Raw genomic sequence first — 21,847 nt, 5'->3', positions numbered from 1 at the left:
ATGCATATATGTACACACACACACACACACACACACACACGTATATACCCACATATGTATACACACATGCATATATGTACACACACACACACAATTACATAATCACTTTACAGGTCTCCTATACCCCTTTACCACCAAGTCTTACTGTTAGCACCAGTGTTGCTTGCTTGCTAAATGGAGATCGCTTTAAATAAATATGAGGTATGTCATGGCAGCCAGCAAGACAGCCAAACCCATGACAAGCAGCCACCGTAGGCAACAACATTCCTAAGGGCCTGTGGACATGGCCCTCGGCTCACCACACAGGGGAAGACAGCCGTCAGAAGTCCACCCACACTTACCCAGCATGCCCGCCTTCCTCTGCCACTCAGTGGCACCCAGGGTCCCCAGGATTACCTCCGAGTCCTTCTCTTGGAATCCCACCAATCCCTTCCAGAATTCCTCCCCAAACTCAAGAGTCTGAGCCCACAGCTTCCCAGAATACATTGCTGTGTTCTCAAGACTTGACATCCAGGATGAAGCCTGCCAGCTGTCAGCCACCTGGGCAGTAGTGAACTCTCAGACTTGGGCACTTTGTCCTTAGGAGTACAGATTATCTTTTGGGATACTGGCTGCCACCTTACCATCGCAGCATCCAACACCTCCTGCAGAGACGAAGCCCGCCGCAGGAGATGCTAAGTCGCAGTTAGAGAACCGTGAAAGTCAAGATATGTTCCTCCCCATCACGATGCCCGAGACCTCCAAATGCTAGCCTCGAGTCTCAGTTCCTCCCTGCCCAGACAGGTCATGGAGCTGTTTCTACTGTATCCGTCTGTTTCAATGCCCTGCCTTGGGGCACAGCTGCCTGGGAGCCAGCGGCCACGTGCCTCAGCTCCTGTGCCTTCCCTACTGGTATATTTGTGTGGACACTGGTAAGAAGTTCACCATAGGCCTTCACAGAGCACAGGCAGGCTGAGCAGCTCACACTCGCGTGAGCAAAGGGGCACCTGTGCCTGTGGCGGCCAGAGCAGGTGGGTGCTGTAGAGAAGGGGCTGCCTGGGGACACCAAACCCTGCGCGTGTCTCCACCCTGCCTCCACGGGGCAATCTGTGAATCCAAGGCCAGCCAAAGGAGAGAGTGTGACAGCCAAAGTCCTCTCTCCCCGAAAATATGTTTTATTCTTGCGTTAGGTTTGTGTTTCCAATCGTGAATACAAAATGCTTAGAAAGTGGTTACAAAACAGCGTGAACCGGACGCAAGAGCGGCTGGCCCTGAATGTCGGTCACCTCTCGGCTCAGACGACGCAACTTGGGCCTGGCATCCGGGGCCAACTCAGTCGGGCTTCTCACTCTCAGGACCTAGAAAACAAGAGCGCCACAAGCTGGTTAGCTGGCTGCCTGGGTGCCGGCCTCCACTGGGAGCCTGACCCTGACCCTGACATATGGCCAGCGCTCCCAGGAGATGCCTGAAGCAAAGATGGCACGGCAATGCCCAAACCAGGCCAACCTGGCTCCCGCATGGCCCAACCACCAAGTCACTAAGTGAAGCTGCAGGGGCACTGGCTCTGGGACACACAGGTCCTTCTTGTCCTGAGCAGAGGTGTCCAACCCCAACTGGACAAGCAGGAGACACCAAGACCCTCAGTTGGAATCAGGAGGGGAAGGTGCTCTGGGCGAGGCCGCTGGGGGAACAGCTAGCCAGTGATGCCCACAGAGGGGCCTCTCCCCAACTCACCGTATTTCATAAGGTCACTGCCCTACCAGAAGACCAGCACCTCTCAGGTAAATGATGGTGACCCAGCCTCCAAGGCCTCATGATGGAGGTGTCCCAGCCTCCAGGATAAAACGAGGGGTCTGCAACCTGGCATGCTGGAGGGCAGCCCCAGTGTATACGGGTCAGAGGCCTACAGCTGACCACATGACACTCCCCTTTATCTGCACTTGGGAGCACAGCTCTGTGCAGGCTAGCATCCTTGGGGCCTGGCCCCACCAGGCCAGAGCAGCATGGGAGGTGGGGGGCAGGTAGCCTCTCTATTCTCTGTGCTGTGTGCAGCCTGGCTGCTTCCTTAGCCTCCTCAGCCTCCCCAGCACCCGTATTCCCTTCTGTATAATGCAAAGGGCAAGGCTGTGGGCACAGAGCTGAGTTATAGCACGCTCTAGCCTGTCTGAAGGCACATGTTTCCATCCTTCCTGCAGACTGGTTTTACATGGACAGAGGACAAGAAAAAGATGTTCCACAGTGTTTTCAAGCACAGATATTTATTTTCTCCTTCATATGTACAGTCTCATGAGGTTTCCCCACACCCCTCCCGTCCCATGTGAGGAAAGGACTCAGGCCGAGGGAGGGGTGCATGGCCTCCATCCCTCAGAGGGAGGACTCAGGGCACCACCCCGTTACACAGAAGGGAAGTCTCGTCACAGTGTCTTGCCTAACCAAAGGCTGCACAATGACGTACGAAGTCCAACCTTGACTGAATCGGTGGAAGCGTGTATTTAAACCAAAATAATTCCATGGGTCCCAGCTCTAAGCACAGCAGAACCCCTGAGTACACAGTGGGCTGCCTTCCAGCAGGAAGCATCCGCCTGTGGTGGAGGCGAGGGCTTCACCCACACCCAGGGCTGCCGTGTGCCTATCAGAGACCATGCCTATGCAAATCTCCAGAAGAGGAGCCTGTGGTCAGCAGGCCCCCCTGGAAATCATGGACAAGGAAGGGAAGTAGCCAGGAGGGGGCAGTGCTCAGCCTGCTGGGTACAGGGGCAGGTGCAGGGAGTTTTTGAACCTGTGCGCTTACAGCCCAGCCCTGGGCTACGGAAGGCTTTGCTCACTGGGCAGTTTCTAGTAGGTTCCTCAGAGACCAGCTTCACTGCTGATGCTCCTTCCTGAATAACCTGGCCATGAAGCAAGGCAAGGAGCCTGCCCCGACTGAGGACCTAGTCCGGCTGGCCTAGCATGCGCAGCTCTTCAACAACCAAGATTACAATTTCAGTTCCCCCCCTCCCCCACTTTCTTAAAAAAACACCAAAAACCAAAAAAACTAACCAAAGATCAGCTTGGGAAGTTTTACACTAACACAACTCCACATAGTAAATGAAGACATCAACATTCAGGCCAGTTGTCAATAACATACCTTTTCTCATACTTTTTTTTTTTTTTTAATACCTCCTCCCATCAGGAAATGCTGCAATCAAGACCCTGCACTCCTGGAAGGTGATGACATGGTGCTAACCATGAGCTGAAGGACAGGGAGTGGGTGTGAAGAGCGTGGGGAACTGACAGTGAAGGGGCCCACAGCATCAGCAAAATCAAATCTGGCTGCTGTGCGTTGCACCCTCGTGGCTGGCCCTGTGCCTAGGGGACCAGGGAGAGACACAGGGCCAGAGCACAACCCGCTTCCCCTGAGCAGTTCAGCACGTTCACTCCGGCCAGTGGCAGGGCACAAGGCTATGTGATGCGGAGCCGAGAGGCAGGAACGCTGATCGCAGATGGCCACAGAAATGCTGGCAACATGGTTGGGCTACTCTGGGCTGCCCAAGGCCCCCAGGACACAGGCACTGGGATCAGGCCTCCGTACTGACCCAGAGGCAGCGCATAGGGCAGAGTGGGGAGGCTGGGGCAGGCAGTACCTGGTGTGGGCACAGGCAGGGCTGGGATGGCTCCAGGAATGGCTGCAGTGCACAGAGGGCCGGGCACTGGGGCCAGACATGCTGTCCCCATTCCTGCTCGAGCTGTTGGCATCTGTGGGACAGAAACAGAGGACAGAGTACACAAGGCTGTCATTGGCTGGCCTGCCCTTTTGGCTCCCGGGCTCCCTGAGGTGTCCGTCCTCAGAAGAGAGTGGACCCTGCCCATGGCAGGCCAACATTCCCAGGGCTGGCACCAAGGAGATGCTACACAGCCAGGCCAACTAGGCCACAGCAGCAGCTGGTCCCTATGGGCAGAGTAGTCCACCCCTCCACTCAGCTGACAGCCAGGCCTCCTGCTGGACTGCTGCTATGGCAGCGATGTGGTTCAATTGTCCCTCCAGGGGAGGGATTTATGCATTGGAGGCCTGGTCTTTTGTAGTGTAGTGACATGGCAAGGCGGAATCTTTAAGAAGTAAGGCCCAATAGGAGATCTCCTGTCACTGGGAGATGCCCTTAAAAGATACCATGGGATCCCAGTCTCTCTGGCTTCCTGCACTGCAACGAGGTCATTCCCTCCCTCTGCTGGCAGGCTCACACTAGAGGCTTTACCAATGAAACCACTCAATCCTGGGCTTTGGCCTCCAAAGCTGTGCACATTCTGAATAAGCCTCTTTTCTTTATCAAGTCAGCCTTTCAGGAATTTCATTATAGGATAAAAGCCCAAAAACCAAAACAGTGCCATTATGGAAGACCAGTGCCTGGGCAGAACAGGAGGGCAAGGCAGCCCTTCCCTTGCATTCTTAGTGGAAAGGCCAAGAAGGACAGAAGACCAGCCAGGGGCTCAGCAAAGCCAGCATGGCCTGAGACAGACATCCAGGGACACTGCCACAAGAAAGGAACACACAGGGCAGTGGCTTCCAACACTCAAAATGTTGGCAAGTGGAATCCAGCAACTGACAAAAAAAAAACCCAAAAAACAAAACTTTTCTTCCTGGCTAGGTCTGCCCCAGGAATGCCAGGCTGCTATCCCACCAAAAATCACTATGCTCAACTCCAGTAAGAACCCCGTAGGTGCAGAGGGCTCCTATAGCCCCCGGGCTGGCACAGAAGGCACACTCGCCAGGCTGCGAGCAGCCTTCCATAGAGCTTACAGCCAAGCCCCCTTTAACACCACACGCTCCCCAAGGATCCTGAACTTGTCCTATTATACACTCAGGCTGACTCCCAGCCTCAGCAAGTAAAGGAATAAGGTTCAGACTGGAGAAGGCAAAAGGAAGACGACCTGCAGAGGACAAGACTATATGGAGTCAAGCCACAGGAACAGACGAGCCAGTTTCTAGAACCGAACCGCCAAGCCAGCAACCACATACACTGGCAACAGACGTGCAACTACACAATCAAACCCAAAGAATAAAATATGTAAACATATCTCAAGATGCCAACCATCCGGAGATGAACTGAAAGACACATAACACCTCCTCACCAGATAAACTAAAAGGCAGAGACGCACCTTTGCAGGAACACTCAGCAATGTTGACATATCATATCTCACTGCTTAACAGCTAAGACAGCACTCCCAACAGAAATCAGAGTGGGCTATCTTGGAGAGAGACAGGCTGCCCCTAAAACATGCAGTGTTCCCACTACTGATCAACTTTCACTTTTCATGGCTTCAGTTATCTGTGGTCAACCACAGCCTGAAATAGTAAATGAAAAATGCCAGTTCGTATTCTAAACTCTGAGCCATTCTGAGAAGTAAATCGCAAACCACTTGTCTCTGTCCTGCCTGCGCCATGACTTGGTTTAGCATATTCAGGCTATGTTGCATGTGTATGTGCAGGGAAAAAAAAACTGTGTGTGCAGTGGTTGGTACCATCTGCAGTTTCAGGCCTCCAGGGCAGGTAACAGGGCACTAATCAAGACATTCTTAAAGATTAGCATTTGAGGTACTCTCTCCACTGAAACTCACTACACAGTTACAGTAATTAAGAGTGTGGTCCTACTATAACTCACTGAAACCTAACTGAAACACATCTACACCACCTGACCAATGAATGCCTGGGCGGACCAGTGCCATCAATGCGGAAACCAGGCTGGAACAACCAGCCATAACACACAGAATCACCAAACACGGTCCTTCATCAAATCATACAGAAAAATCAATCTGAGATGGCTTATGGGCCTCAACAGCCAAAATTATAAATCTTCTAGAAGAAATAATTAAAGATCCCATCATTTCACCACTCAGTAATGTGAGAAGACATGGAAAACAAATTCTCTTATCACAGGAACCAAACTAAGGAGTACTAAAGAAGGGCCAACAGAAAATCGCTAACTAGGGGCGACCACCCGTGATGTTGGCATCTTATATGGTTGCTGGTTCAACTTCCAGCTGCTCTGCTTCCAGTGCAACTCCCTGCTGATGACCTGGGGAAAGCAGTGAAAGAGGCTCAATGAAATTGGACGTGTCTGTCTTAGTAACCTTACCTTTCAAGTAAATAAGGAATTTTAAAAGAAAGAATATTGCTGGGCCCAATGCAATGACTCAGTGGCTAAATCCTTGCCTTGCAAGTGCAGGGATCCCACATGGGTGCCTGTTTGTGTCCCACCTGCTCCACTTCCCATCCAGCTCTCTGCTTGTGGCCTGGGAAAGCATTAGTGGATGGTCCCCTCCCCATGGGACCAGGGAGAATCTCCCAGCTTCGCACCAGCTCAGCTCTGGCCATTGCGGCCACTTGGGGAGTGAACAGCAGACCGAAGATATCTCTGTCCTTCTCTCTGTAAATCTGCTTTTCCAATAAAAATAAGTAAATCTTTAAAAATTGCTAGTTAAAGAAATGCAAACCACTATAGAAATTACAAGTGATTTTGAAATGAAAGTGAATAAAATGTTAGATTTCAAAACTCTTGGAATGCAACTCAGAAACCATTAGAGGAGGTTTTTGTCAATTAAAATGCCTAGATTATACAAGGGTTCTAGAACTGCACACCTTAAACTTCTGGAAGAATAAGGTTAAGTCAGAAAATAAAGGCACAAGAAATGAATTAAAACATATCACGAGCAAAGACAAAATGAGTTACAGGAAATGGCTAATAAAATCTACAAACCTCTAAAAGAATGCATGAGGGAAGGAAGGAGAGGGAGGTGAGAAAGCTACGTCACCAAGGATCAGGAATGAGAAAGGGATGGGCGTTGTGAGCTGTAAAATCAAAGGCATCGGCTCCATGCTGGGTATGTGCTTGAGGTGAAGGAATCTCAACTGAACTTGAGCTGTGGTCATGCAACACAGTGGAGGAATCCACCATGGGGGGAGGGTTATGGGAGGGGTGGTAGGAATCCCAGTACCTATAAAACTGTGTAACATAATAAAAAAGAATAATAATAATAATAATAATAAAAAAATCAATGCTACGACGATCAGTGTGGAAGCTGGTTTACTTTGGAGGAACAGCAGGGGTTTAGCAAAACCATCACAGAAAGAAACCAACAACAACAAAAAATCCAAATGGTGCTTGGGTAAAATTGTACAAGAAACTGCATCCATAAGGAAGATGCCACACTCCAGGGATGGAGCATGTGATAAACACAGCAAACTGTCAGCTCGTGGTACACAGAGGAGCCTCAAAAAGTTCATGTAAAATGCTCATCATGACAAATGTATTTACATTTCAACTTCTGTATCAAAATAAGCAACTTTTGGGCCCAGCATGGTGATCTAGCAGCTCAAGTCCTCGCCTTGAAAGTGCTGGGATCCCATATGGGCACGAGCTCTAATCCTGGCAGCTCCACGTCCCATCCAGCTCCCTGCTTGTGGCCTAGGAAAGCAGTTGCAGACGGCCCAAAGCCTTGGGATCCTGCACCTGTGTGGGAGACTTGGAGGAAGTTCCTGGCTCCTGGCTTCGGATCAGTGCAGACCGGCCACTGCACTCAGTGGGGAGTGAATCATCGGACGGAAGATCTTCCTCCCTGTCTCTCCTCTCTGCATATCTGACTTTCCAATAAAAATAAATAAATAAATCTTTTATTGGAAAGGTGGATATACAGAGGAGGAGAGACAGAGAGTAAGATGTTCTGTCTGATGATTCACTCCCCAAGCGGCCACAACGGCCAGAGCTGAGCCAATCCGAAGCCAGGAGCTCAGAGCTTCTTGTGGGTCTCCCACATGGCTGCAGGGGCCCAAGCACTCCAGCCATTAGCAGGGAATTGGACTCGAGCTGGCACCCAAACAGGCTCTGGCACTGCAGGCAACAGCTCCTTTCTGACTTTTCAAAGTGTCCTGGTATAGAATTGCACATACATTTTAATCTATTCCATGGGTCTTAAAGTTTCCAAAGTATATCAGACAGGAAAATTTCCCACACAACAAACAGAAACAATTCCGCCTGGAAGGCTTTAAGCAACGAACCTACTAAACATTTAGGATAGAAACAATGCCCATCTTTTTGTGAACTCCTTCTACAGAAGGGTCCCCTCTATAACTAATCCTGATAGAACACCACCAAAACCTGCCAGCAGCAGCTCCCCCTCCCCCGTGGTGGTTCCAGGAACCCGGTGCTCAAGCCCACGAGAAGCTATTACCTAAGGCGCTGAGCATCCCTGCCCTTGTGTCCAGCCTGGGAACATGGGTGGCTGTAGGTCTGTGGGCTGCTGGCGCTACCTGGACCCCGAGGTCCTAGCTCCAGCTCCTCCTGTCCCTTTGTTCTTCCGGACACAGGGTTGTGATGCCATTTAGCCCCTGATCCACGACACCCTGAGCCAGATAAGTGCCAAGTGTCTACTCTGAAGTCCCTCTGACACACACACAAGACTTTGCCTGAACTAGAGGCCGCCGCCACCCACCCAGCCCAGCCCCCCTTTCCCGTAGGCAGGCACTCACAACTCTGGACTCGCTGGGGGCAGACCCCCAGCCCGCCTGGGCCTCCATCTCCTGCAGTTTCTGAGTCTGCTTCAGCTGGTTGAGCGTGGGCTTCAGCTGCGTGGCCCCTGCCGTCTTGCTCGTCCACTCGTCCACCAGCTTATGCAGGTCATCCGTGAAGGTGCCCTTCTTGTTGTTGCTGTTGTTCACCTGTGCCTGGACGTGCAGGGTGGGCTGGGGGCCTGGGTCGGGGCCTGGGGCCAGGCTGCTGGTGGAGGACCCTGGGGAGTCACATACAGGCCGGGATTGGTGACGACACACACTCGCCCAGTGCCCCTAGTGGGGCTGGCTGTAGTCATTCTCACGAGATGGCCAAGACCATGGCCCCAACTTGGCCAGTAACACCTTGCTTCAAGAGGCGGTCTGCACAGGGAGCCTAGCTGTCCAGTTTGGCTGCGGGTCACTGGGTGGCGCCATGCAGCTGACACTTAATCCCGTAACCCAGGCCAGGGGACAGCAGCCTTCACTCAGCACCCACTCTGCCTGCTGCCACTGCCCATATCCCACCAGGCTCACGTGGGAGATGTGGGAAAAGTAGCATAGCCTGACACATCTGAGTCGGCATCTTAGGGACTAGGGGTAGATTCCTTGGGCTCTGTGGCTTCCGTGGCCTCAGCATTAAAGAGGAGGCAGAGGGGTGGTGGGAAATACTGCCTGGGTTGGGAGCTGGGAGCGGTGCCCCCGCCTGCCAGCACCTGCCAGCCTTCCAGCGACCCCTGTGGGTAAGTGAGGTGGCACAGAAGGCAGGCCATGCCATTTTGCATTCCCATGAATCTGAATATATCAATTGTTTGGAATTGAACACATTAGTTAGTTGGAATTCAAAGCATCTTTTCCCAGTGGGCCTCTGCTTCACAAAAAGCTAGATTCTTTTTTTTTTGACAGATGAGATTTAAATATTTTCTAAAGTCATGTCCCCTAGCCTGCCCTCTCCAATCCCACACATAACTACCAATTGGTAATTTCAAACAAGCCAATTAAAAAGTTCCCCATATGCCTTTTTTTTTTTATTTTTTAAAATCACCTAATGACCAACTCTTCAAACAAGCTGTTCCAACAATGTAGTGTGCTTTAGTGGCTAGCAATGGAAAAGCACAGACACAGACACTGAAAATTAGTGATGAGATTTCGTACACACATGGAGCTATTTCTACATGAACTTTCAGCCAGAAAACAAACAAACAAAAAGAAAGTAAAGAGCCAGAGAGAGAGAGATGAGTGGCCCAGGCAGACCAATACCCATTCAGTGCTGGTATCGCTCCTCGTGGGGAGGGAATTCATCCTTACACCTCAAGGAAATACTCATTCCTACGGTTTTGGAAAAGGAGCCAATTAATGATTGGGAATTTGTGGGCATTCCAGAAAGAAGGGGAAGCCTGTCAGATGCGAACTGGCGAGACTGCACAAACTCTAGGAGCCACGGCGACACAGCGAGGGCCGGAGGGCGCTGTCCTGCCAGGCAGAAGCCAGGCTGCCCGGCGAGGGGCACGGAGCGGGCAGGGGGTAGGCCCAGGCCGTCTGGCCGCAGGACCCTGGCGCGCACTAGCCACAGGGAAGCCCATGCGATGAGAGGGGAGGGGGACAGAGGGGGTAAGAAACCCGGATAATTACTACTGCTGTGTTCTTTGCCTAGGCACAGACGCTTCAGGGCTGACCCTGCAAGGGAAGAAGAAACGACACAAGACCTTGGGGTTAGGCGAAACGGCACGCACGGCACACGAACCACACCAAAGCCAGAGTCGGCAGTGTGCAGGGAGGGGAAGACGCAAGGCAGCGGCTTGGAGAGGAGGGGCCCCCCGGCTTGGGGCAACAGGCAGCACCCCAAGTGAGTGCGTAGGCTCCTGTGGGTGGGACGGGGTGCCGGGACTAGCCCACTCCCCAAGCCTCAGGGAGAAGTGTGTGCCTCTAGAAGCATAGTCCAGAAAAAAAAAAAAAACTAAATAAATAAAAAGAAAAAGAAGGAAAAAAAAGGGAGGGCAGAGGGGAACAAAACACACCACTTGACCTTCCAACACCAGGCTTTTGGGAGCCCCATGGCAGAGGTAGGAAAACCCAGCCAAAGCCAGGGGCTCAGGCAGATCCCGGCCTGGCCTGGAGGGGTGCTCAGGGATGCCACCACGGAGGTTTTCTAAGTGCAAAAAGATACATTGTTTTGCAGGTTTTAGGCCCATTCTAGCTCCATGGTGGCTGGCGTGGGTGAGGTCAGTGAGAAGTATCAGGGCGGGACCTCCACATGCAGCAGCACCTAGCCTCCTGGTGGTCAGGACCACCTCTACACAGGTCAGTCCACACCTGCCCAGCACCCTGAGCCTCTCCGTGACCAGGGTGGCATCCAGCATCTGGGTAACCAAGCAACATCCAGCAGGGCCTCGGAGCATGAAGGGTGCTGGCACACCCACTTGTCTGCTGGCTACCCCCGGAGGGGGGGGGTGTTGCTGGACAGCCAGAGCTGCAATGGACAATACAGGCCTCAACTTCCCCCAAGGTCACTCAGCAAGGCCACGCTGGCATAGAGGGTCTTCCTGTCCCCTGATGTCATACTGCCCAAAGTGGGTGCACCTGTGCAGCCCTCTTCGCACCAAAAGGCAGCAATCTGAACATGGACAGAGCAGGGAGACCTTTGGATGGTGGCTCTCCGCATCTGACCTGAGCTCATTCAGGTTGCAAACCCTGGACTTGCAAACCTAGCTCAAACCAACTTTGAGCTCATGCCACATGTCCTCTGAGGCCACTGTAGGGAAACATACGCTGAAAATTCTGCCAGTTTCTTAATGTTCAAGAAAAAAGGAAGGAGGTGGGCAAGGGATCCAGACAGACCAGCTCTGGGATGGTGGAGGTGGAACAGGTATTACAGATCAAGTCCTTGCTGGCTGTCATCCCACAGACTTGGCACAGATATGCAGGGCTGATGTCCCCCTGGGGCACACCATAGCACACAGGGAATGTGGACCACTTGCTATAGCAAGGCAGGGGACCCGGTGACCATGGCCACAACTCAGATCCAGGAAAGGTACTGACACCCGCCGCTAGCCCGTCTGGCACAGGAAGTATCAGAACCCTTCTAGACTGCAGTGTCCCCTCTCACCTGGGATGGCCTTAAGATGGAGGGACTGTGGTCATACTCTGTTCCTTGGCCTAGATGTCACAAAGGGGGCATGAAAGGCTACCTAAGCCTGCATGGATCTCTAGATGGGGCTGGAAACTCTGGTGTTCCTAACTAGCTCCTGGCCACCCTCAACGCTAGAAGACCACCACAGATGCCAGCTGCTGCCCAGGCGCCACCACAGACAGCTGGGCCTCTGCCCAGAACTGTCTCTCACCTCCTTGGGGTCCCAAGGATGTATCTTCACAACCAAAGACGACATGAACCCATGAGGGCCCCGCAACAGCATTCCTGGACATAACCCCCAAGTGACCAAAGAGCTGGCTCCCACGGCCACAGCCTTCCTGGATACGGGCCCAGGGGATCCAATAGCACCACAGCCATCCTGGGCAGGCTCCAGGCTGAGCCCTTCCCACCATGGCTGTCTTGGACAAAGATTAGCGGAAGAAACAGCCATGGACTTGCAGGCTAACCACAGCACAGAAGGCTCTTGGCCTCTGGACAAATGGATCAGGTCCCTCACCTTACAGGCCCTGCTGCTCTGAGGCTTCAGGGATACAGCCATCTCTCTAGGATGGGGAGACACCTGACCTGGCCACAGCCTCAAGGTGCACCCCATGGAGGGCATCTGATGGACAAGCTCTCCTGCCAGCCTAGGTTGGAATCAGCACCTTGGGTCCCTGCTGCCCTGGAGGCAGCCCAGCAGGAAGCAGAAGGGCCTGAAGCAGGTCAGCCCAGGTTCTGGAGGTGGTAGCCGCCACCCAGCTATTGTAACATATACTAGGACTCAAAGCCTGAGGCCAATACTTAAAAGTGGGTCACAGGGTGAGCACCAGGTGCAATGATGCAGGCACCACTCGGGGCATGCAAGTCCAGGCTCTGCTGCCGCTCCAGCTTCCCGCTACACTGGCAGGCAGCAAGCGATGCCTCAAGTGGCTCGAGTCCCTGCAGGGCTCTGAGACCCAGCCTCAGTTAGTCATTTGTGGAATGAACCAGCAGACAGAAGATCTTTGACTGCCTTCCAAATAGGGAATTTTCTTAAAAAGTAGGTCAGGGGCCCAGTGGCGTGGCCTAGCGGCTAAAGTCCTCTCCTTGAACGCACCAGGATCCCATATGGGCACCGGTTCTAATCCCGGCAGCTCCACTTCCCATCCAGCTCCCTGCCTGTGGCCTGGGAAAGCAGTTAAGGATGGCCCAGTGCCTTTGGATCCTGCACCTGTGTGGGAGACCTGGAAGAGGTTCCTGGTTCCCGGCTCTGGATTAGCGCCACACCGGCCATTGCACTCACTTGGACGGAAGATCTTCCTCTCTGTCTCTCCTCCTCTATGTAATAAAAATAAACAAATCTTGAAAAAAAAAAAAAAAAAGATGGTCTCTAGTTTTGGGCTTAGGTAGTGCTTTAAAAAAAAGTAGGTCAGGCCCAGGAGCAGCTCCTCACTTTGCAGTGTTTGTGGCAACGTCTGGAACAGCAACCCTGATAGGTGGCCTGCTCAACATCACACCACACGGCCTCAGGAGTCAGCCTTGCTGGACAGCGCCATCGGTGCCCCTCTCCAGGTGGCCTGCTCAATACCACACCACACGGCCTCAGGAGTCAGCCTTGCTGGACAGCGCCATTGGTGCTCCTCTCCAGGGCCCACACACGCCCTGGGATGTCCGTGCGCGCAACCATGCCTGTTTGCTGAGCAAATGGGGACATTTTCATGGCAGCCTGAGCTACATAAGCTTATATAACACATCAGCTGGCCCTGCTAGCTCACAGCAGCAGGATGCACCCCACCAGGACATAGATGGGGACTAATTTGTTTTTTCTTTGTAGGGGTGGGATGAGAGATCAGGATCCCTCTTCCCAGGGCACCCCTGCCCAGGAGAACTGGCGGAGCATTCGCTCTCCCATATGAGGGTCCCCAGGTCAAACATGCGGGAGCTGACAGGGTAGTGAAAGACCCACAACTCCTGATGCCGAGTAGGGTCTGCAAGGGTGTTAGTGCCCACCAGTGAGGCAGGTCAGCGAGCAGTGGGAACACAGCCTCTGACTCGTCACCCCTCAGGATATGCCTCCACGCATGTCCGGCGCCCACTAGGACACACCCAGCGGATGCAGTCTAAGCTGAGGGCCTCAGCCAGGGGCAAGGAGCCACTCAGGACCCCACTGCCTGAAGCCCACCCTCCACCCCACTGCTGGGGTAGGAAACCAGTCTTAGCACTCCACATAAGGTCACTCTGGCTTCTGGAACCATCTGCTACAGGGGCCTGGCCCCACCCTACCCTGCCAGGAAACTCCTTTTGGGACTTCAAAATTCTGTGCATTTTGCTTTCTTGCAGGCTTTTCCAAAAATAAGGAGGAGAGGGGCTCCCAAATCAAGGCAGTGGACTAGTGGTAGGGGATTGCTCAGCTGGGCTGGTGGTCTTTTCTCCAGGTGCCACACCTGGATGCACAAAGCCGACAGGACACACAGGGATGTGGATGTCCTGCTGCCATGCCCCCGCCATGGAATCACATGGTGCCCGAGGCAGCCAACGTCCTGCTCAACCTTTCAACCTCCACACCCAGCCAACCGTGTCCCTTTGACCCAGAGTCCTCAGCTACTCCACACCCCTGTGGCCTGGCTTCCAGGCTGGAACTCCCTGCAGAGCTGACGGCTCTCCAAAGTCCCTTTGGGCTTTACCCAGGAAGCCACAGAGGTGACACACAAATGGCAAAGGCTCGATAAGAAGCCCTAACTGAGGCAGCCTTGAGAGGCCGGTGGCACACAGGGCAGGGGGGCAGCTGAAGGAGCTTGGGGCCCGGGGCTGACCTGGCGGCCAGGCTTCTTTTCCCAGCCCAGGCCGCAGTCCACCTGACTTCTCCCCAATGCTCCACCTGGGAGTAGACATTTGACAGACAGAGCAGGTCTCAGCCAAAGCTGGTCTGTAAGGGGCCAGGCAGTGAAACCAGGAGCAACATACACATCATGGGGTGTGGCAGGTGGCAGGCCTGCCAACACAGCTCTACCTCCCGGTCACAGCAACATCACAGCAACACAGCTAAACCCTGAATCCACCACCCATTCCATGCTTCATTTACAAAAACAACATACATCGGCAAAGGTAACACCAGGAGAAACCTTTCATAAAAACAAAGGCTGGGTGTGTTTCAGCTACCATTGCAGTCCACACCACTGGGCACCCCCAACACTGGGCAGCACTGGCCAGGGACTAGAGATGTTAGAACCCAACAGGTCTCACCCCAGTGCAAGCCACAGGTGCACGTAAACACACACAAGACCAAAACAAGAGAAGTGTAAAGTAGGCAGGGGCCAGCAGCCCCAGCAAGGGGAGTAGGGGACTTTTGGCCCCGCCCTGTCCTCCACACAACTAACCAGACCCACGCACAAGACCACCATGTGACGCTATGGCCAAAGCCTTCCACCCAGCCTGCCCTGTGTGTCCTGTCATCACTGCGTCAGTGACGATGACCCATGAGGGTTTCTGACAGGAAGGTTGGGTGGGGCTGGCAGCAACAGCATCCACCCAGGACATAGCCTGCGGTTCCACAAGCACAATGTATCTTTGTTGTACTAGTGTGCCCCACACCAGCATATCCAAGCCAATTGTCCAAAAGCTTCATTTCTTTTTTTTGTCCTATTAAAAAGGTTAAAAAGCTCAAACCTCCACAAGATCTTGATGTACTTGCCAATCAGGCTCAAAGTCTGAAACAAAATGCCACAGTTCTGGGTGGCTGCAAGCAAGTGTGCGTGCCTGGGATACGGGAACCGGGGGCAGGAGCAGGTTCCAGAGGGACCAGGACCAGAAACAGCCTGAACTGGCCCTGAGTTCGGAAGATTTTTGAGGAACCCGCATCAATGAGTACCCATGAGGTCACGTGGGGGTCAAAGAACAACGCAGCCAGCAGTGTGCTCTGGCTGGACACATAAGGAGAGGAGGCTGGCAGGGCACAGGCCTTCCTGGGGAGCTGCGGGGAGGGCCTCACCACTGCACTTGGAGCTGAAGGGTGCACAGGATGAGGAATGACTGTGGGAGGCTCTAGGACTTCCTGTGCAGGCATAGAGGGGACTCAAGACAGCCCGGGTAAGGCACCTGTTCTCCAGCAAGTCCACCCATGCGGAGTGGGGTGCTGGAAGCCTGCCGGCTGGGGGTTGGACTCATGTTCCAGGGAGCCCCTGGATGGCACCGGCCTGCTACATGCACATCTTAAGGGTCCAGACACGTGGGGAAACACCGCACGTCTGGAGGCTGAGGGCTGCCTTTGGGTTGTCACTGGAAAACTGGGGGCAGTGGACATGGATACTTGCCACAATTGCAACAGAAAAGCAAAAAAGAAACCAAACTACGTCCAACATTAAAAAAAAAAATGAAATAAATGAGGCGACGAAAACAATGCAAGGCACCCTGACAGGTGTGGCACAGGTGCTTTGGGGGCGGAGGCAGCGAGCCGCTGCGCATGCTTTTGGTGCCCGGGCGCAGCCAAGAGCATGCACGCGAGCCGACCAGGGTGTTCCAGGGAAGGGCTGGGGGGGTTCCCCCTGCGACACTGCAGAGGTAGCTTCTGGGGATAGGGGAGGAGGCATCCTCTGAAATGCATGAGAGGGAATGAAGACGGGGGGCTGGGGTGTGGGGGAGGAGAAACCAAGGGCTGGGAGGTGATAAAATACAAAAGAACAAATACAGACAGATGGACACAGATACGGGTCCAGTGAGGAATCGAGCGCGAGGCTTGCTACTAGACTTATAGGCCCCTCTCTCAGACGTTGGGTGGGAAACCGTCCAGCCTGCAAATGAATATAGAGGGAAGAAAACAAAGAGACACTCATCAAGTAAAGTTGCTGCACCTGCTCCTCTGTAACCAACAGCCACACCAGCCTCGGCACATCTAACATCCACGGTTGCACCTAGTCCAGCCCAGCACCATGGCACGGAGACGGCATGGGGAGGAAACCACGGGAGCAGCAGAGAGGAATGGCCCGGGGAGGGAGGGGGCAGGCACCTGGGCAGGGATGGTGAGGCCAGGAGAGCGCCTGATCCAGCCATGGCGGCGGCACTGAAGACAGCATTTCCTCCTTGGGCCATGCTCCCAGGCTAAGAGCTGAGCCCTCCTTCACCCAGGCTTGCCCTTCCTTGGGCTTGGGAAGGACATGGAGGTTTGCTCCATCCCAAACTCTACTACGGGAGCAGGCAAGGAGTAGGGGACAGCTGGTTGGTGCCATGTCATACGGTGTGATGCCAGGCCCCATGCCCTCCCATCATTGGGCCAAGTGCCCTTGGTCCTGGCCACGGTCCCCCAGGCTGGCTCTGTTAACGCATTACCAGCCTCGGGCTGCTTACAGCAATCTGGCAAGGGGTGGGGTGGGGTGGGGTGGGCAATCCCATCCTCTCTTCTAAAGCCTACATCCTCTGCCTCCTCTTCTATGAAGCCGCCCAGCAGCCTTTGCCGCAGCGCACAAACCCTCTGCACATAGGGGCGTGCTCCTGGACACCACTGAGCCCTACACGGCCGGCACATGCTGGATGGACACAGGCAAACTGGAATCACCTTGGCCACGCGCTCCGCCTCCGTCACTGGCTAAGCCGGAGCAGATGTCCGTGGACAGGGAGGCGCGAACGGAGCAGGGCTGCTGGGTCTGAACTGCCTTGGCGCACAGGGGCGTGCTGACGTGGGCAGGGTCCTTAGCGGGAGGGCCTCTGCTGGAGTCAGACAAGTGACCTGGGCAGAGGGGAGAAGAGGCGACAGGCACCATGAAGCGCCACCGGGCAGGGGAGGGCATGGGATGGGGCTGTGTCCCCTGTTTCTCTACCGGGTGAAGTTGAGGAAGCTCAGAGCTTCCCAGAGACAATGGGTAGGGTGGCTGAATCTCCCCCTCGGGAGTAAGGGGGATGACGAATGGACGTGCCTAGCCTCCACCAAGCCCTTGCCGGACGTGTGCTATCCCTGTGGCCAAAGCTGACACACCTTGGCTTAAAGAGATCCGCACACAACACTCACATGACTTAATCTCCACAAATTAAGCTGAGGAACTGGCACCGAATTCATGGAACTTGGGCAGCTCATGAACTGGTGATCAGCTGGCTGTTGCTAGTTTCCTGCCTGGCATAGCTCAGTTCACCTTGCAAGTGCTGCTCCGAAGGCCTTGCAGGAGCTCTTTGCATGCAAGGACATGAGTGCCTGGCCAGGCCAGTGCCATCACAGTGGCCAAGCGCTGTGTTAACAAAGCCAGGAAGCTGTCCCCATCTTCCACTGCCCCTGCCTTTAAAGGCAGCCACTGAGTCCCCCCTGAGCAGACGGGGTGGCACGGGCCTGAAAACTGGGGGTAAACGAGCTGTCCCTTCCAGGGCTTATGGGGTAGGAGGGGAGAAGGCGGGGGGCCTGGAGCTTCTGAGGCACACGGGCTGCCCTTACCCACACTCAGGCCTTGTCTCTGTGCCCACCACAGAGGCCAGGCTTTTCTCAGCCGGCAGTGATTGTCCTGTTCCAGAAGAAGCAGGTCCAGAAAGAAGACCTTAAGCCCTTGTCCAGGTCTAGGGGGAATGGCCCCTACCCATGAGTGCCTCCCTGGAGCCTCTCCCAGCCCCTTTATGTCTGTGCTGGCAATGCAGCCCTCCACCTGGCAGGTGGGCCAACCTGTGCTGGAGGCCACGACCTTGAGCTGTTGCACCAGGGGGTTCAGTAGCCTGCCCGCCTTCAGCTTGTTCTTGCTGGGTTTCCTCCGGCGGCCGGTGGGGGGCGCCGTGTGGAAGAAGCCCACACTGGGCGGTAGCGGTTTGCCCAGGCGGCGGTACAGGGCCTCAATCTCCTGCTTCTGCTGGCTTTGCAGCTCCGAGATCTCCTTCAGGTGCCTGGGAAGAGGAGACAGGAAGCAGGCAGGTGGGCCACATTGAGAAGGATAACAGGGGGCTTTGCACCCTCTGGTTGACGATCAAGTCAGGTAAGCTGGGCTGGGGGCCTCCAGCATCAACGGTTCCCCCCTCAAGGATGCCACCTTGTCAAAGATACAGAATCACCCCTGTGCTTGCAATCGAGCCCTACGTGTTGGACAGGAGATGGGAGGGAAGGGCTGCCTCAGATTAAAAGGCACACTGGTGGTGGGTGGGGGTGATATGGAGATCCCTGAAGGGAGACAGCATGTCCCTGCTGGGCCTACCTGGAGAGGAGGTGGCTGCACCCCTGTCTGCCTCTCCTAACTTCTGGGGTACCCACGAGGCCTGCAGCCCTTTCCTTCGCCCACCTTTCCCAGCTAGGGAAAACAGGTGATGTTTATGTTTGGAAATGAAGCCAACATGTTCTGATTCTTTCTCCCGTATCGTTCAGAACTGTCCAATCTCCTTTACTAAAAGAAAGTGTACAGATGTTCAAAACAAACCAACAGACAAAAAGCAACATGATTCCGAGGTTTTCCTCCCCACAAACATCAGGGGGAAAGGGAAAACTGCCCACTGTTTGCCTCAGGTTTGCTTCAGAAGGATCATTAAGTCAGGACTTGAGCCGGGCAGGCTATGGGCTGCCAGGCAGCCAGAGGGACTCCAGGCAGAGCTCTGGTCCCCAAAGCTCCGACACCTCAAGACTTGTACACTGGCACCCACCCAGTCCATGCACATCTTCCCAGGCTCTCCTTGCAGGTTCCATGGGCCTCAGGCTCCTCAGAGTAAGGGTGGCCCAGCACAGGGCTGCTCAGAAACCCTGGGGAAGGAGAGGGGCATGGGCATCTGTGCCCCACTGGGGAGTTCATGGGATGTCTATGCCACACAGGGGTGCCACTTTGTAGCTGATGCCACCAAGGGTCCTCAACCTCAGCTGATGTTTACACCTTTGATGCAGCTACCCCCTTCCCACCAGAGTTCATTCCTGCTTCCTTGGGTCCTCCGAGTCCCCTTCCTGGAAGGTGTGTCTCAGACCTCGCCTGCTTAGGACCCCAGTTCTGCTATTTTAAGACCTGCTGCTCATCCTCAGGCCCCATCCATCTCAAGTCCTGGTCCTGGCCCTGGCCTCTCTCAAAACAACACAGGCCGTTAGAGTCTGACAGCTCCTCCCCTAGGTTCCCACATCCTAGCACCAGGCCCTCTTCACAAGGGCCCCTCACAGCCAGGAGCCTGCCTGCATGGAGCTCGCTTTTGCACCCGACTACAGGTTCTCAGCGATCCATCCCCCAAGAGGCTGTGCCAAGGTGCCCTTGCTCTTCTAACCTGAATGGGTTCAGGTGGTGCGTACCTCAGGCCCATTCACCTTCATACCTCAGCTAAAACTACCCAGGCACAGCTGCTGGCTCTGCCTCCCTGTGTGCCTTATACCAGCAGCCTTTCTTTCGTTTTGCTCATTCTCTTATGGACGACCAAGGAGCATCCTTCCTGGGCTGCCCTGAGCTCCTCCCACGTCTGGCCAGCATGCTCTGCCTTCTTCTGCACCTGGGCCCGAGATGGCCCTCTTGGGAGCCCCCTGATCTGCGTGCACTTCCACAGTGCTAGCCCAATCTGCTCTGTCCTTGGGGAATGTGGCATCAGCCACACCTTTGGAACCACACTGCCACGTACACCCCGAGGACAGCTCAGGTTCCAACTGCATCTCAGAGGGTCCAGGGACACAGTGGGAGGACACAAAGACATTTTTATACACGCACCGAGCATGCACACATGCTCAAAAGAAGATCTCTCCCCGAAGGTTGTGGAGCAAACATCTCAGCTGCAGGCTGAGGATACGTGCACAATGGGGAGACACAACCCCCAGAGAAGCAGGAAGCGGGCAGAGTGCACGGTGAGTGGCGCTGGTGCAGGCCTGAGCACATCTTAAGATCACAGGTTGGGTCTCAGCCGGCTTCGTCCCTGCCTCACTGCTCCAAGTGCACTGAACTCCACCCAGGGGCTTCCGGCCTGGCACAAGTGCACCCCCCACAGGCCCCTCTGCCCACCGCGTTCCCAGGACCTCAGCTTCCCCCACGTACTTCTCCCGAAGGCTCCGCAGCTCCCTCTTGATGTCAGCATCCTCGAACTCCGAGTCATTGTCGCTGCTGATGTAGGACGACTGAGAGTGGAAGGAGGTGACGCTGATCGCGGGAACCTTCACACCCGCCCTGCTGGGTGTTTCAGACCCCAGGGAGCCTGCCCGAGAAGACCTGTGCAGGAAGGCGGTGGCCTTCTTCACCAAGTCACTGGCCGTGCTGCTGCCGGGCAGGGATGCCTGCTTCTGCACTAGTGGTCTCCCCTGTGGGCGCTCATCTCCGGAGTCACTGGATGCGGGCTCACCGACACCCACCTCGATGGAGGAGGCTGTCTGCACCCGGCGCACCGCCAGCTTCATGTCTGGGCTGCAGGGACCCTCATCCAGGTAGACGTCGGGTGGGGCTGAGTAGCGCAGGCTGTGCGGTGAGGCCAGCGTCCACTCATCCTGTGTGCTAACCACCGAGAAGCGGCCCACAGTTCTGGCAGGTGAGTCCCTGTCCTGCTGTCCCATCCACTTCTGAGAGGAGCCCGAGGACCGGGCACCATGCGGCAGGTGGCGACCGGACTGGCTGCCGTCTGCGACTCCCCCTGGGCAGCTCTGGGCCAGCTCTGTAGAGACTTCCCTGGGGTGCCCACTGCTCCGGTCTGGGGGTTCCATGCGTGCAGGGGCGTCCTTGGGAAACAAGGGGAAATGAGGAGCGTCCAGAGGAGCCCTGGATCCTCACAGTGGAGAACAGAGCCCACCAGAGGCCAAGCTGATTCCCCCTTACCTGGGTGGTGGCACTGGGCGCTACAGGCGAGTCTGAGGCCACTTGCCCGCCATCACTGTCACAGCCCAGCGTGTTGCTGGAAGATGACTCTGCTGTAGGAACAGGACAACAGCACGGGGACTGAGGGAGGAAGGGAGTGGGACCCAGAAAGGCTACCACAGTGAGGGCCCTGGAAGCTGAAGCCACACCTGTGTACAGCTCCTGCCCCAGGACTCATGCCACCTCCTCCTACCTCAGCCCAAAGTGTGGCATCCAGCAAGTTACTGGAGCTGAGCTGGGCGAGGCAGCCACCCGTCCAACAGCCACTGTCCTGGCTCTGGGAAGGCAGCTTGGGATTGAGTGCCTCTACTTGCAGAGGGCGCACAGTGAGGTTTCCAAGGCGCACCTGCTCCCACCTCCTGTCAATTTCCCAGCCCCAAGAAATCCCAGATTGAGGAGGCCCCCCTCACACCTCACGCACCTTAGCAGGTGAGCTTAGCACTGTGGTGATGGAGGCTCAGATGTCAGACAATGAAGGGAGGCATGTAG

The 21,847-nt window shown here is 54.9% G+C and overlaps 1 protein-coding gene across 1 annotated transcript in view; it reads right to left on the bottom strand.

Annotated features, from left to right (window-relative positions):
• Nucleotides 1–1,141: 1,141 nt before the first annotated feature.
• The window catches only part of WNK2 (WNK lysine deficient protein kinase 2), a 106,444-nt gene continuing 85,738 nt past the window's right edge, over nucleotides 1,142–21,847 (bottom strand). Inside the window, exons 21-29 of the mRNA XM_040963625.1 lie at nucleotides 21,320–21,411; nucleotides 20,552–21,222; nucleotides 18,241–18,455; nucleotides 17,155–17,325; nucleotides 16,295–16,393; nucleotides 10,130–10,174; nucleotides 8,480–8,739; nucleotides 3,603–3,714; nucleotides 1,142–1,337 (exon numbers count right to left, since the gene is read on the bottom strand). Coding sequence (XP_040819559.1) covers nucleotides 1,312–1,337; nucleotides 3,603–3,714; nucleotides 8,480–8,739; nucleotides 10,130–10,174; nucleotides 16,295–16,393; nucleotides 17,155–17,325; nucleotides 18,241–18,455; nucleotides 20,552–21,222; nucleotides 21,320–21,411 — 1,691 coding nt within the window. The 3' untranslated portion in view covers nucleotides 1,142–1,311. The remainder of the gene's footprint in view (nucleotides 1,338–3,602; nucleotides 3,715–8,479; nucleotides 8,740–10,129; nucleotides 10,175–16,294; nucleotides 16,394–17,154; nucleotides 17,326–18,240; nucleotides 18,456–20,551; nucleotides 21,223–21,319; nucleotides 21,412–21,847) is intronic.

This window comes from Ochotona curzoniae, unplaced genomic scaffold, assembly GCF_017591425.1.
Source record: "Ochotona curzoniae isolate NIBS_2020 unplaced genomic scaffold, NIBS_Ocur_1.0 scaffold_3208, whole genome shotgun sequence".
Lineage (NCBI taxonomy): Eukaryota > Metazoa > Chordata > Mammalia > Lagomorpha > Ochotonidae > Ochotona > Ochotona curzoniae.
This window is presented reverse-complemented; position numbering and strand designations above follow the sequence as displayed.